The sequence below is a fragment of the Heterodontus francisci genome, chromosome 10 (genome assembly GCF_036365525.1).
Source record: "Heterodontus francisci isolate sHetFra1 chromosome 10, sHetFra1.hap1, whole genome shotgun sequence".
Classification (NCBI taxonomy): Eukaryota; Metazoa; Chordata; class Chondrichthyes; order Heterodontiformes; family Heterodontidae; genus Heterodontus; species Heterodontus francisci.
The window spans coordinates 63013543-63027471 of NC_090380.1; the positions used below are offsets into that span (position 1 = coordinate 63013543).

Sequence of the window (13929 nt, forward strand, 5' to 3'; positions counted from 1 at the left end):
TCCTCACCACTGGACTCAAAAGCTGACAGTCATCCCCCCCATTTCTACCTACAGCTTTCCTTTTGGGCAGGTGGCTGCCCAGTTGTCCTTTGAGCTCTTCTGACCTTGTGATGCCAGGGTGGGGTGACGACCCCGTTCAGTGCTTGCGTGCTGAGTGCCCACTCTCCCCACCACCCGCACAGGGCCAATGGCACCTCCTTACCTGATGTCGAGTTCCCTTTGCCTTGCTGCCCCTCTCATGGGGCCGGGCTGATGCCCTGTGGCAGCCATAACTGGAAAGGTGTTGCACAAGGATCAGTGGTGGGACTACTGCTGTTCACAATTTATATTAACAATTGTGATATGTCCCTTCAGCAGGTCTGCAACAGACATCTGAAACCTGTGTGCCCCTTTCAAAATTCCACTCCCCACAACAAGCTCTACTAGCTTTATAAATACTTTAATTGATCCCTGTCCTGTTCTCCTCCTCCTCCTCCTCCGCCACCAGCAGCAGCACCAGATCCAAGAGCAGTGTCCTGCAACTGCCACACCAGTACCCGCAGCTACTTTCAGGCCACCCACCCCCCAACCCCCCCCCCCACCCCCAACCTCTGTTCCTGGCTTCAGTGGGAAGTGCGAAAATTCAGCCTATTCTCACTGTGTCCATTTTATTAAAACATGTCATAATTTTAAAGACATCTATTAGATCATCCCTCGGCCTTCTCAAATCTTCTGTGCACCCTCTCCTGTGGCGACCAAAACTGCATGCAGTACTGTTAGTGTGGTCTGACCAAAGCTCGATGCAGATTTAGCATAATGTCCCTACTTCTCAATTCTATCCCACTAGAAATAAAGCCTAGTGCTTAGTTTGCTTTTGTAATGGCCTTGTTAACCGTAGTACAACTTTTAATGATTGGTGTATTTGTTCTCCAAGATCCTTTTTGTTCCTCTACCCAACCAGGGCTTGCACCCTCTAAGTCATAAATGACCTCCCTATTCTTCCTACCAAAATGTTCTACCTCACATTTATGTGTTGAACCTCATTTACCAATTATTTGCCCATTTTGCAAGTTTATTAATGTCCTCCTGTAATTTGTTGCAGTCTTCAGTATTGACTGTCCCCCTGCCAAATTGGTGTAATCCACAAATTTAGAATTTGTGTTTTGAATTATAAAGTCTAAATTGTGAACAGCAGTAGTCCCGCCGCTGATCCTTGTGAAACACCACTTCCCAACTTCTGCCACTCTGAATAACTACCCTTTACTCCCACTCTCTGCTTTCTGTCTTGAAGCCAGCTAACAATCCATCCTGCCATATGTCCCCTGACTCCACACTCTCTGACCTTATTCATTATTATGTGGCACCTTATTGAAAGCCTTTTGAAAATCCAGATAAATTACATCTACTGCATTATCATTATCTACTCTTACTGTTACCTCCTCAAAAAGTTCAATAAGGTTGGTAAAGTAAGATTTTCCCTTTTTGAAATCCATGCTGTCTATTCATTATTGTATTTTTCTCTTCTAGATGCTCTTCTATTCTCTCCTATAGTAGGGATTCCATTATTTTTCCTACCATCATTGCTAAGCTGACTGGTCTGTCATTCCCTAGGCATGTTTGGTCCTCCTTAAATATAACAGTTACGTTAGCTATCTGCCAGTCCTCTGGCACTACACCTTTTTCTAACGAGTTGTTACATATGTGTAGTAATGCCTCTGCTATCTCTTACCTAGCTTATTTTAAAATGCGTGGATGCAATCCATCCAGACCAAGGGTTTTATCCTCTTTGAGTTTGATTAGTTTATTCAGTGCATCCCTTCTTTAAATTTTAAATGCCCTTATCTTATTGCTCATCTTATCAATCATTGTCATGTCTACCAGTTCTATCTCCCTGGTAAATACCAAAATTATTAGTTAATATTTTTGCCATCTCTCTTGCGTTATCTGTCTATTCCTTAATGGTCCTTTTCCCACCCCAGACTTTTACTATATATTTTATGTTCCTTGATTTAATTTCATAGTTCCTCTTTGCCTTCCTAATTTGAGATTTGACTTCTTTCCTAATTGCTTTGTATTCTGTCTTATGCACTCCTCTGCTGTCTGTGTATTTAATGTATGCCTCTTTCCTAACCCTTTATTGTTTCTTTATTCATCCATGGAGTCTCGCTAGTGTTTAGTTAGTTCTTTCCTTTTAGCGGAACATATTTTCAGCTTTTCTCCAATCTATTAGCCTAGTTTTTGTCATACTTGTGTCCTTCTCTATTACCATCCTAAATTTATTATTCCAATTGTCGTCTGAGATCTAATTTTCTTAAAACAAAAAGAAAGGACAAAAGGTAGGATTATGTCAGAATGACAGAGACTAAAGCTATTGGCATTTAGTTCAGAAATGAGAGGATGCCTTACATTGCAGTTCTGAGGTCTGAAATGCAAACTTGCAATGCGATTTGTAACTTTCTTAATTTTGTTAAAAATGTGGTAATCATTGGGGAGTTTTTAATTAGTCATAGCATAGATCTGCCAGTGAACGTTCTTTTTCAGTACATATACTTTTGGTTTGTAGAGAATGTGTAGCATTGTAAGCAATGGGTATATTTACTGCAGAAAGTAGGCTAAGGTGCCACTAACCTTGCTGTCTTTGACCTTTTACACTGACCACTGAAGCTCACTGCAAATTTGAGGAACAGCACATCATCTTTTTCCTGGGCACGCTGCAATTCTGTGACCTCAATGTTGACTTTAATAACTTTCGAGCATAACTTTAGCCTCCACACTCTAGCTAGAAGCCTATTGGATCCAATGGTAAACATATAATATATATTTTATATATTTCTATGAGACTCATTATGCTGAATTCTTCTGCTAGCAGCTGATCGGAAGAGCGGGAATACTGCCCGCTTAGTGAATTTGCTGCTAAACTGCTGCAATTTCCTTCTTGGCCCCTAATTAAACACAAAAGGTGGGAGCAGAAATGCTATTCCTGGTACATTTTACTGCTACTAGGGTCGAGGGAAATTCAGTTCTGGTGCAATCTTTTAAAAGGCTGTAGCCAGTCAAAGGGAAACAACACAATTCTGCAAGGATGTCCGAAGCAACTTTGGGGATGTCAGCAGCATTAAGAGCTCCCCAATTCACTAATGCATCAGTGAGAATATGTATTGCAGATTGTCGCATGATGAAAGAGTCATGACAGCTTCCTGGGTATCTGGCAATCACATGCATGGAAGGGTAAGGCATTGCAAATGATATGGACGTTAATAGGAATCTTGCCTGTTCATAAAACTGGAGGTGTTGCCATATGGGACTTGAATACATCGGTCATGCAATCAGTTGCTCCTTACACCTGTGGGAACCCTGTCAATCTTTAAAACTCGTTCTCTTTTTTGCTCTCTCTTTCATTTTGCTTGTCTGGTTCTCTTAAGTAGGATATGACTTGTGCATACATCCTGAATAAAACGTCAGTCACCTTCTTGATCAAGTGGTGAGTGGCTACCCGACTGATATGGCAAACATCATCTGATACAGCCTTGAAGGATCCGATAGCACATATAGCACTTCTCCTGATTGAAGTGACTGTAGGTTTTCCACCAGTGTCGACATATTTTCTCAATAGCGTTTTGAGGGCAAGCACAACCTTATGAAGCAGTCAGAAAAGTCTAAGTAAAACCTTCTAGCTTTGTAGATCCTGGTGAGTGGGTATGTGTATATGCGAAGAGCCACCTTGATGCTTCATTTGTGTCTTTAATCTAGTAGCTTTCACATTCTCAACTTCCTTTTAATTACTTGAGGATATAGTTTTGCACCCATTGGAAAATCCTGTGTTAAGCTGCACTTTGAAAGTTCAGTCAGGACTTTTGTTGTTAGTTTTACTGGGCTCTGCACAGAGTACTAATGTAATTGATATGGTGGCAAAGTAACACCATCCTTCAGTAGCAACTCAAGCAATGACCTTCCTCAATGTAATATCCAGAAGAAGAATATACTATGATTGTAATTATGATGAATTGGTGGGTCTTTAAACAGGCGTGGCAGATTCTTTTGAGAGGATTCTTCAGGTGCAGTTTTTTTTTAACAATTCTGAGGTGGTGGCTGTAAAAAAAAAAAAAAAAATTATGGTCCAAAATGAGTAGTAATTCAGAGGATAATCCAGTTAATTTTATTTGTACAAAAAAACCCTGTTTTCTGCCCCGCCCACCAGAGTCTCATTTTCCAGCTGCAATATCGACAGACGTTTAGATGTTGTTAATGGCAAATTTTCGTGGGAAGGATTTTGAGGGGATAAAGATATTACTGAAACAACTGATATTCTTTTGAGGAAAGCAATGTGGAGGGTGGAATCAAGTAAGTACTGAATGGAAAAGACATCATCAAACCACTTGGTGGAGAGTTTCAAAAGCACCACACTAGACAGACTTTTTTTTCATTCCTTTCAGTCTGCAAAAGTCAGAAATCAACCTTTTTAATATCTTTAATCAATTTTGAGGGTCATGCTGCCAGTGTTAACTAATAGAGGTTTTATTGTTACTGTTACGACCAGGTGAGAAAGGTGTCTAGGAGTCTCTCTCCCCTTCACCTAGTCTTACTGTAACAGGGTTTAATTTTAAACACATCGTGTTTTTAGCTTCTCCTTGGTGAATCCTTGTTCACTGCTTTCCAATTATAAGGCAAAGAAACCAGCACAAAGAGGCTTTCTAAGGTTTAATGAAGAAAAGTTGAAATTTATTCAACTTGAACTTAAATTCTAATTTGGTTGACGCCTGCGGATACACGACGCGCGCACGCTAGCAAGCATACACAATACACACAGAAAAGAGAAGAAAAATAAAGTGAAAACTTCGAGGCAATATCTGAAGAGTTTTTGTTATGGTTCTTCAACCTCACTGTAGAGTCCATGATTGTGGGTAGATCTTGCTTTTCGTTGGGGCCCAGTATTCTTCTTAAACCTTCTTCGCTGTAGGAGACTTATCTCTCTTTGGGTTCATGTGTCTTCAGTGGATTCAGAGACTTGTGAGAAAGAGAAGGGAGCACACAGGAGAGATCTTTTCAGTTCAGGAGCAAACAGACTTTCTGCCCAATCTGTTTGTACAAATTCAAAAAACTCAGCTTGCCCAGCAGGTTAGTCATGTGACTAGCTGGTTTGACCATGTCCATTTGTGTATTTGGCCATCGTAGCAGTCAACCTGGAATGTGAGCTCCCCCACCTTCAACGTCTGGTGATCAGAAGTCCATTGTGAGTTGAATGTGTCAGGGAATTGTCCTTTGTCCTTTCCAAGCACTGTCTCTTAATATGTAAATGTCTTTCCAGCCAAGATCTGGCAGTTTTTTTAAAACCAGTCCTTTTTTCACTTCAGCAACTGTTTGAAATGTAATGTCCATATGGCGAACTTTAATATGCCTCATGCTTGGCAGGCAGGGACCTGCATGACAGTTACATATAACAAGTACTCTCCAGAGGGGTGATGATACATGTATCCATAATTTCTTTCTTAAAAAAGGCTTACTGCTGCTTTAAAGAATGAATGGTTTTTAGTTAAGAAATTAAGATAAAACTTAGGCCCTGCACTTGCACTGTGGCATAATAACAGATAAATGCAGTCATCTAATATCCCTCGCTCTGCTATTTTAGCAGTGATATTAAACCATTAATTTTGACCATGTTTATGCCTCTGCAGCATTCATCGGCTACTGTCCCATAGCATAATTTCAGGACCCTGGGAGAATTATTGGCCCCAGTACACTAAAGACTTTTTTTTTGGAGTAGTACAGTGCTTAAGAATGAAGAGGGAGTTCTGGACACCAAATTCACATTTCTCAACTTCAGCTGTTTGCTAAACGCTGACCTAAAATAATTTATTGGAACTACATTCTGATTTGCCAGCACCCCAATTGTGCAGCATCCCTGCTAGATAAAGAAAATCAGCCTTGTATTTAAATAGCTCCTCGGGACATCCCAAAGTGCTTTACAGCGAATGAAATACTTTTGAAGTATAATCACTGTTGTAATATAGGAAATATATTGCATTAAATGAACTGGAATAGAATACAATTAGAGAAACAAAATCTGTAAATACCAATTGTAGGTTGATCTTGTAATGAGATTTTTTTAAGGGTACAAATTTAAGTTACTTGGAGCTTGATATATAAAAAATGTAAAATGTAAAGCATGAACTGGAGTTTTGACCCGTACTTTAATCAGAAAACATTTCCTGGCAGAATAATATTCTGTGCTGATCAGTGTCATTTGTTTTGCAGGCTCAGGTACAGGACATTGTTCCAACCATTGGATTCAGTATCGAGAATTTCAAGACTTCCGGGTATTATTCTGAGTTCCTTACCTACTGCCCTGTTTGGTTTGGCCTACTAGATCGGAAGAAATATACCTGTAACTTTTTGATAAGTAAATAGTGACCAAACTGACCACCTCCAGGCGCGTATCCATTGTCTCTCGAGATAAGGAGGCCCAAAAGAAAAAAAAAGAAAGAAAGAAATAGTGACCAAACTTTTGTAGTGTTAGAATCTGATGGTTTTCAGCTAACTGTCTGTCGAGCTTTTGGCCACCCATTTGCCAAACATTTCTGCAGCTACTGATTTGCTCAAATATACCCTCGCCTCCACTTTGATGCCCTAATCCCCAATAAAACACAGTGGTGCAGTGGTTAGCACCGCAGCCTCACAGCTCCAGCGACCCAGGTTCAGTTCTGGGTACTGCCTGTGCAGAGTTTGCAAGTTCTACCTGTGTTCGTGTGGGTTTCTGCCGGGTGCTCCTGTTTCCTCCCACAGCCAAAGACTTTTGCAGGTTGATAGGTAAATTGGCCATTGTAAATTGCCCGTAGGTAGGTGGTAGGAGAATGGTGGGGATGTGGTAGGGAATATGGGATTAATGTAGGATTAGTATAAATGGGTGGTTGTTGGTCAGCACAGACTCAATGGGCCGAAGGGCGTGTTTCAGTGCTGTATCTCTTATGACTCTAAAATATTATAATCTCTCTCGCCCTGGTCATTCCCCTGGTACAGCCCTCATCTCCACTCCTTTTAAGTCCAAGGGATGCAGACATGAAAAGATATGGCAGGCAACTGGTTTAGCCATCCACCGCCAGATCAGGCGGGACCACATAAAGCACTATCCGATACCTTGGACCACTTCCTGTTGTCATTAATTAAAGGTCACTCTATACGGATAAAAGCAGGTGATCTGAATTTCTTCCCCTCTCAATGTCTCTGATTCTTGCTCCTCAGAATATTTCTTGGACCCTCTGGGTGGCTTGGCAAGTCTGTACAAACTCAATGCAACTTGAGGGATGATCCTGGAATGCAAAGATACCACCTGGCTTTTCTCTACTGCAAACCATCTTCATAACACCTACCCCCTCGCACCCCCCCAGCCCCGTCCCCTGTCTCGTCCAACCTCGCCTCCAACAATAAGTGCAAGGAGCCATAACTTGCTGGTCTACGGACTAAATGCTGGAAAGTGGGACTAAGCTAGGTGGCTTTTTTTCTTAGCTGGCATCGACACGATGGGCCAAGTGGCCTCTTTCCGTGCCATAAACTTTCTATGGTTCACAGACTTTTGTCACTAAGTTGAAAAGCAGCCAATCAGCTGCCTCTGCCTTGCTGCTCCCACTAGCCCACCGGGCCAAACTTCCTCAAAAGTTAACCATTGCCCAATCCCTGAACTCTCCGTTTTCTCTAGTTTCTCTCCTAATTCCACTCGTCCCCTTTCTGAGCTCAGCCTGTCCATGAGGCCCACCTCCTGCTCCTTTGACCCTATTCCCATTAAACTGCTGACCATCCAACTTACCCTCCTGGTCCCCATGCTAGCCTGTCTTAAGGTGTTGGCCCTGTCTCCTTTTAAATCTGTTGTCATCATCCGTCTCAAAAAAAAAACAACCCTTGACCCCACCATCGTTGCAAACTACCACCCCAGCTTCAACCTCTCTTTCCTGTGCAATGTGCTGTCGCCTCCTAAATCCATGCCCATCTTTCCAGCAACTCAATGTTTGAAACTCTCCAATCAGGTTTCTGTCCTTGCCACAGTACCGAAACCGCTTTTATCAAAGTCACAAATGACATCCTGTGTGACTGTGACGAAGGTAACCATCCCTCCTCATCATTCGTAACCTGTCCGCAGCCTCTGACAGGGTTGACCACACTATCCTCCTCCAATGCCTCTGCACCATTGTCCAGCTGAATGGGACTGCTCTCACCTGGTTCCATTCTTCACTATCTAATCATAGCCAGAGTTTTCTTCCAACTCCCACACCATTACCTCTGGTGTCCCCCAAGGATCTCTCCTTGGATCCCCCTATTTTTCATCTACATGCTGCCCCTTGGCGACATCATCTGAAAGCACAGTGTTAGTTTTCACATGTACGCTGGCGACACTCAGCTCTACCCCTCCACCTTTCTGGACTCCTTCACTGCTTCTAATTATCAGACTGCTTATCCAACACCCAGTACTGGATGAGCAGAAATTTCCTCCATTTAAATATTGGGAAGATTGAAGCCATTGTTTTCGGTCCCAACTGCAAACTCCGTTCCCTGGCTGCTGGTTCCATCCCGCTCCCTAGCAACATTCTGAGATTAATCAGTCAGTTCACAATCTTGGTGTCGCATTTGACCCTGAGATGGGCTTCTGACAACATATTCGCGCCATCACCTAAAACTGCTTATTTCCACCTCCGTAACATTGCCCAACTTTGCCCCTCTCTCAGCTCATCTGCTCCTGAAGCCCTCATTCATGCCTTTGTTACCTCTAGACTTGAATATTCCAACACATTCCTGGCTGATCTCCCACGTTTTACCCTTTGTAAATTTGAGGTCATCCAAAACTCTGCTACCTGTGTCTTAACTTGCACCAAGTCCCATTCATCAATCACCCCTATACTCGCTGACTTACATTGGCTCCCGGTTAAGCAACATCTCATCTTTTGTTTTCAGATCCCTCCCTGGCCTCGTTCCTCCCCATCTCTGTAATCTCCTGCAGCCTCACAACTCTCTGATATCTACACTCATCTAATTTTGGCCTCTTGAGCATCCCTGATTTTAATCGCTCCACCATTGGTAGCTGTGGCTTCAGTTGCCTAAGCCCCAAGCTCTGGAATTCCCTTCCTACACCTCTCTGCCTCTGCACCTCTCTTTCCTCCTTTAAGACTCTCCTTAAAACCTACCTCTTTGATCAAGCTTTTGGTTATTTGACCTAATATCTCCTTTTGTGGCTCAGTGCCATATTTTGTTTTGTAATGTTCCCGTGAAACACCTTGGGATGTTTTATTACATTACAAGTGCATACTATATATTATAAGTTGTGTTGTAAGGAAGATCTCTCTCTCCAGCATTCAATCATATTTAGGACAGAAGAGCTAATGCTGTCCATGAGAGAGATTTCACTTGGCTGGATTCTCATACCTTCCTGATCAAGTAAGCTAATGAGAATATAGGATAGTTACTGTTATACACTTTTGTTTTGTGTTGTGAACATAATTGTTTACATGCTGATAATTACAAGGATAGGATTGATCAGAATTGCTGTTTAACAATGTACTTTAGCCATGTTACTGAAACATAGATGTTTTCCATTTGTGACAAGTATGGAACATGCTGTGCAGGGGGAAAACAGTTTCAACATCTTATTGCCTCAACAATCTAAAAAAAAACTAGTAACATAAGGTTAACTCAGCATATTAATGCCTCACTATCTCCAATTGTACATGTGGTTGCCTTTCACTTGCCATATTTAGCACTCGATTCTTATTACAAGCTCCAGAATACCAGCACATTTGTTCCAATAAGCACTCCATTTCTCAACAAGTAAACGCTTTCATTCAATCTAATGGAGTTTGAAAGTTAATTTAGTGTTTTTTAGATATCAGAGTTGGGTATAATGAGATGTAACTAAAGTTCTACTTGGTACCTAATCGCAGAAGTCCATGTGACGTCCACTAGATGAGCAGTGTTCTGTGCTGGTAAACAGTGCAGTTTTAGCTTACTTGTGTTCTCTGAACTTGGGTAAATAGGATGTGTACCTGTAGCAAGTGTGTGAAATTTGTAGCCTGCTGGCAGCGTTAAAAGAAGTACGCTTACTGGTTCACATGAAGCTCCTCTATCTGCTATTTAAGAAAAGCACTAACCTAGTTAAAATATGCATGTTAAGCACTTGTCCATTAGTGTTATAACCTCAGTGAGACCGTTAACGTTAAAATACGAGATAAGAATGCCCAGACCAGTTAAAAGGATGACGCAACAAGATTTCATGTTTTAGGACTTCTCTTATAAACAATCAGCTAAAAGAAATCCCCATTAACTAAATAGTACTTTGTATGTAGCTGATACCCCAGATTACAAAGGAAGGTATTTTCTTTACTTATTAAAGTACTTGAAAAGCTCACACTACATTACACAGTCCTTTTTGATGGCGAAATCCTTTGCGGTTACAAGTCCCAAACTCCTCCCTGTAGGAATGGATTGGATCTCCCAGACCTTTTCAAAAATCAATGTCCTCTTCGCTAACTTCTCCGAGCAATTCCAACCTGGACGTCCATGAATAAGACGATTTGCAGTGATCCTGCTGGTCTTCTACTTCTCTGCAAGCTTCAGCTTTCAAACCAAGTTCAAGTCTTTGCAGCCTTTCACTGTATCAGGCTTCTGAGAGCAGGTCTTTTTCTTTCTCTCTCTCTTTTTTTTCTCTCTCTGTCTCTCTCTCTGTCTCTCTCTCTGTCTCTCTCTCTGTCTCTCTCTCTGTCTCTCTCTCTGTCTCTCTCTCTGTCTCTCTCTCTGTCTCTCTCTCTGTCTCTCTCTCTGTCTCTCTCTCTGTCTCTCTCTCTGTCTCTCTCTCTGTCTCTCTCTCTGTCTCTCTCTCTCTCTTACAGCTGTCTGCCTTCTGAAAATCTGTTAAATTTTTCTGGACTCAAATGTTAATAGCTTATTGTCCTGTTCCAATATGCAAAGTCCAGAAGTCTGGTTTCACAAAGCCAGCTGGGTCTTCCATTGTTCCTAGGTGTCAACAGCTGCTTGGTACATTTTCATATACAGAATCACTAATCCCTCCCCCACCCCCCAAACAACCTTGTTTACAACCCAAAAGTCTGGGAGGACAAAACTCATTGTTATTCACGTGTTACTCTTGCAGCCTTTGTTTTTTCAAAAAAAAAGTATTTGATCTGTGTTCTCTGTTGTCCTGGTAACCAAGACTTCTGTCTTGTCCTTTTGCAGAGTGGATGAGAGGTCGCAGACTTTCAGGAGTCCCATCTTAAACTTTTAAAAATCACAGTTTTTAAAACATAATTGTGTTACAAAGTCCTGTGTTCATAACAATTAGTATTGCCAACATTAATTTCTACGTTTTATAGTGGACAAACAGACACCTGTGTGGATGTCAGTAGCTTGCTTTGGGGACTTGAGCATGATATTGGGTTTGCAGATATGTCTGACGTCTGGTTGATACTTTGCTCCCATTTTTTCCCCCCAGCCTATCGTTTACAGTATTTGATATGTCTGGCCAGGGAAGATATCGAAACCTATGGGAACACTACTATAAGTAAGTGTTGTGTACAAAACCGAATGTAATAGGTTAATAGAAAATTTGTCTAGTTACCTTTGCATAATCCATAACCACAGGAGGTTGAAACCAGTAACAAAACTCCTACTTCCATAATAAATCCACTGTTCACAACATCATATAACTTTTTATAAACTTTTATAGGAAACAAAAATACAATTTGAAACTAAATTGCCATCTCTGATCTTAGGCATTTGGAAAAGACTGCCTTGTGTGTGTTATATATTAAATACAACTGTAGACAACAACAAACATTATAATAAATTAACTTGACAGTGTGAAGTGTTTTGTAAGTTCAGTTAGGAATGTTCAAACAAAATGGTTGGAATAAACAATCTAGGTTCTAGATTGATCTGTTCAAGTAAATAGAGTATTTTTTCCAATATCAGGCTAAATAAACATTTGTTCTTGCATAGATGTTGATCATGAGATCCATGATTGTCTTTGGCAACATCAGCAGCTGAATTTTTGCCACGGAATTGGGAAACAGGAGCTGGGTTTGTTTTTGGGTCAGAAGACTGCATCCGATGGGAAACTGATCAAAGTTGAAATTTTCACGTGGTTAAGCCCTTGATTGATATGGAGTGGGTTTCCTGCCCAATTAGAGCCAGTGGGGACAGGAATGGAGCCAGATCAGATGAAGTGTGGGACTGATTCAGACTCTCCTTGGCAGCCATCACTGAGACAGCTGGTTATCCTGAGGGGAGAGATCTACTCATTGTGCCAACCAGCACCAGAAGGAAGGGAGAGCTGGAGGTCTGGCACCCAGGGCAGAGTTACCCGTTGATTCATCGATGCTGACCTGGATCTAATGCTGGAGATCGTGAGGGAGAGGTGAAGGTCCTCATCCTGGAGGCCAGCTTTTGAACAGTGGGGGTACCTTTTCTGTTCAGCATCATCTCCCCCCTCCTCTTCTCACTTTCTGCTCCTGCTCCTGCTCGTCCCCCGATGAGCTGTCTCCTTTTAGACGCTCACTGGCCCTCTGGAGGGCCAGCAGACCAGCACAATGACTAAGATCTTGCAGGAGGGTATTGGAGGACGCCACCCGACAGATCCAGGCACAGGAATCGTATCTTCAGAAATCCGATGGTCTGCTCAGTGTTTGTCTTACTGAGCAGGTGGCATTGTTTGTATTGCCTCTGTTTGGCCTCCCTTAGAGGAGTGAGTAGCCATGTCTTCAAGGGATATCCCTTGTCCTCTGGGATACATCCACCACGTTGGGGGTTGGAGTGAAGATCTGAGGCAACGTGAACTGCAGAGGATAAAGGAAAGCGAGTACGCACAAGGAAAGCGAGTACGCACATGGAGCAAGCACTTATTGTGGTTGCAGACCAGTTGAACATTGGAGGAGTGGAAGCCCTTCCTCTTGATGAATCTCACTGGCTGGTCACTGGGTGCCTTGATGGCCACAAGGGTGCAATTGATGATGCTCTGCACCTGCGGGAATCCAGCAGTGGCGCTGAAACCCTTGTTCCCTGTGAGGTCACATCTGTTGTGAAATGAATGTTCTGTCCAGCTCTGGCAAAGAGGATATCAGCGATCTGTGAGATGCAGTGCTGTGCAGCCACTTACAAGATGCCACCAAGGTCCACAGCTGATCCTTGGAAGGAGCCAGAAACAAAGTTTACGGCTACAGTGACTTTGACGGCTACTGGCAGGACATGGTGACCAGTGCTGCGAAGCGACTGGTCTTCAGTTACGAGGTCACAAATGTCTGTGACCATCTGCCTGGAGAGTCACCGTCTCGGCGCTGGGTCTTGGTCATCACCAGGTAGCTCCATCTTCAGTGATAGATCCTGTGGTGAGGATTTGGCCTTGGTTGCCTTAATGCCCCTCTTTCCTCTCCTATGCCCTCCTTCTGCTCTGGGTTCCAACTGTTTTGAGGAGGATGTTCTGACTCTCGTGCGCCTATTGCCAGCTGTAGCCTTCCTTTTGGGCAGGTAGCTGCCCAGTTGTCCTTGGCAGCCTTTCCCCCTGCTCTCTGCCCCCACAATGCCAGGGGAGTGCTGACTTCGTTCATTGCCTGAGCACGGAGTGCCCACTCTGCCCACCAGCTGTGTTGCGCCAACTGCACTTCCTTATGAAATGCCGAGGCCTCCTTTTGTCCTGCTGAACCTCTATAGGACCACAGTGATTCCCTGGGGCAGCCATGATTTGCTCCCCACTCTGTGCCTGCCCCCCCACCCCATCAACTGATCTGCAACAGATACCTCCTGAAACCTGTGTGCCCCCTTCAAAATTCCACCCTCCCACTCCTGCAACTGTTAACGAACTTTTAAAATATTTTAATTGGCCTCAATTGGGAGTAGAGTGGGATCCCTGTCTAGCCCTCCCCCCTACCCTGGTTAACATTGCTGGTGCCAGGAATGGCATCCTGAAACTGACACGCCAGCCAG

At 42.9% G+C, this 13929-nt stretch overlaps 1 protein-coding gene across 3 annotated transcripts in view; it reads left to right on the forward strand.

Annotated features, from left to right (window-relative positions):
• arl6 (ADP-ribosylation factor-like 6) overlaps positions 1 to 13929 on the forward strand; it is a 56419-nt gene that overhangs the window by 18758 nt on the left and 23732 nt on the right. For all 3 annotated transcript variants that reach the window (XR_010975821.1, XM_068040608.1, XM_068040609.1), the window contains exons 3-4: positions 6232 to 6293; positions 11444 to 11512. Coding sequence is in view for 2 of the 3 variants with exons in the window: in XM_068040608.1 (XP_067896709.1) it covers positions 6232 to 6293; positions 11444 to 11512 (131 nt within the window). In the remaining variant the exon portion in view is untranslated. The remainder of the gene's footprint in view (positions 1 to 6231; positions 6294 to 11443; positions 11513 to 13929) is intronic.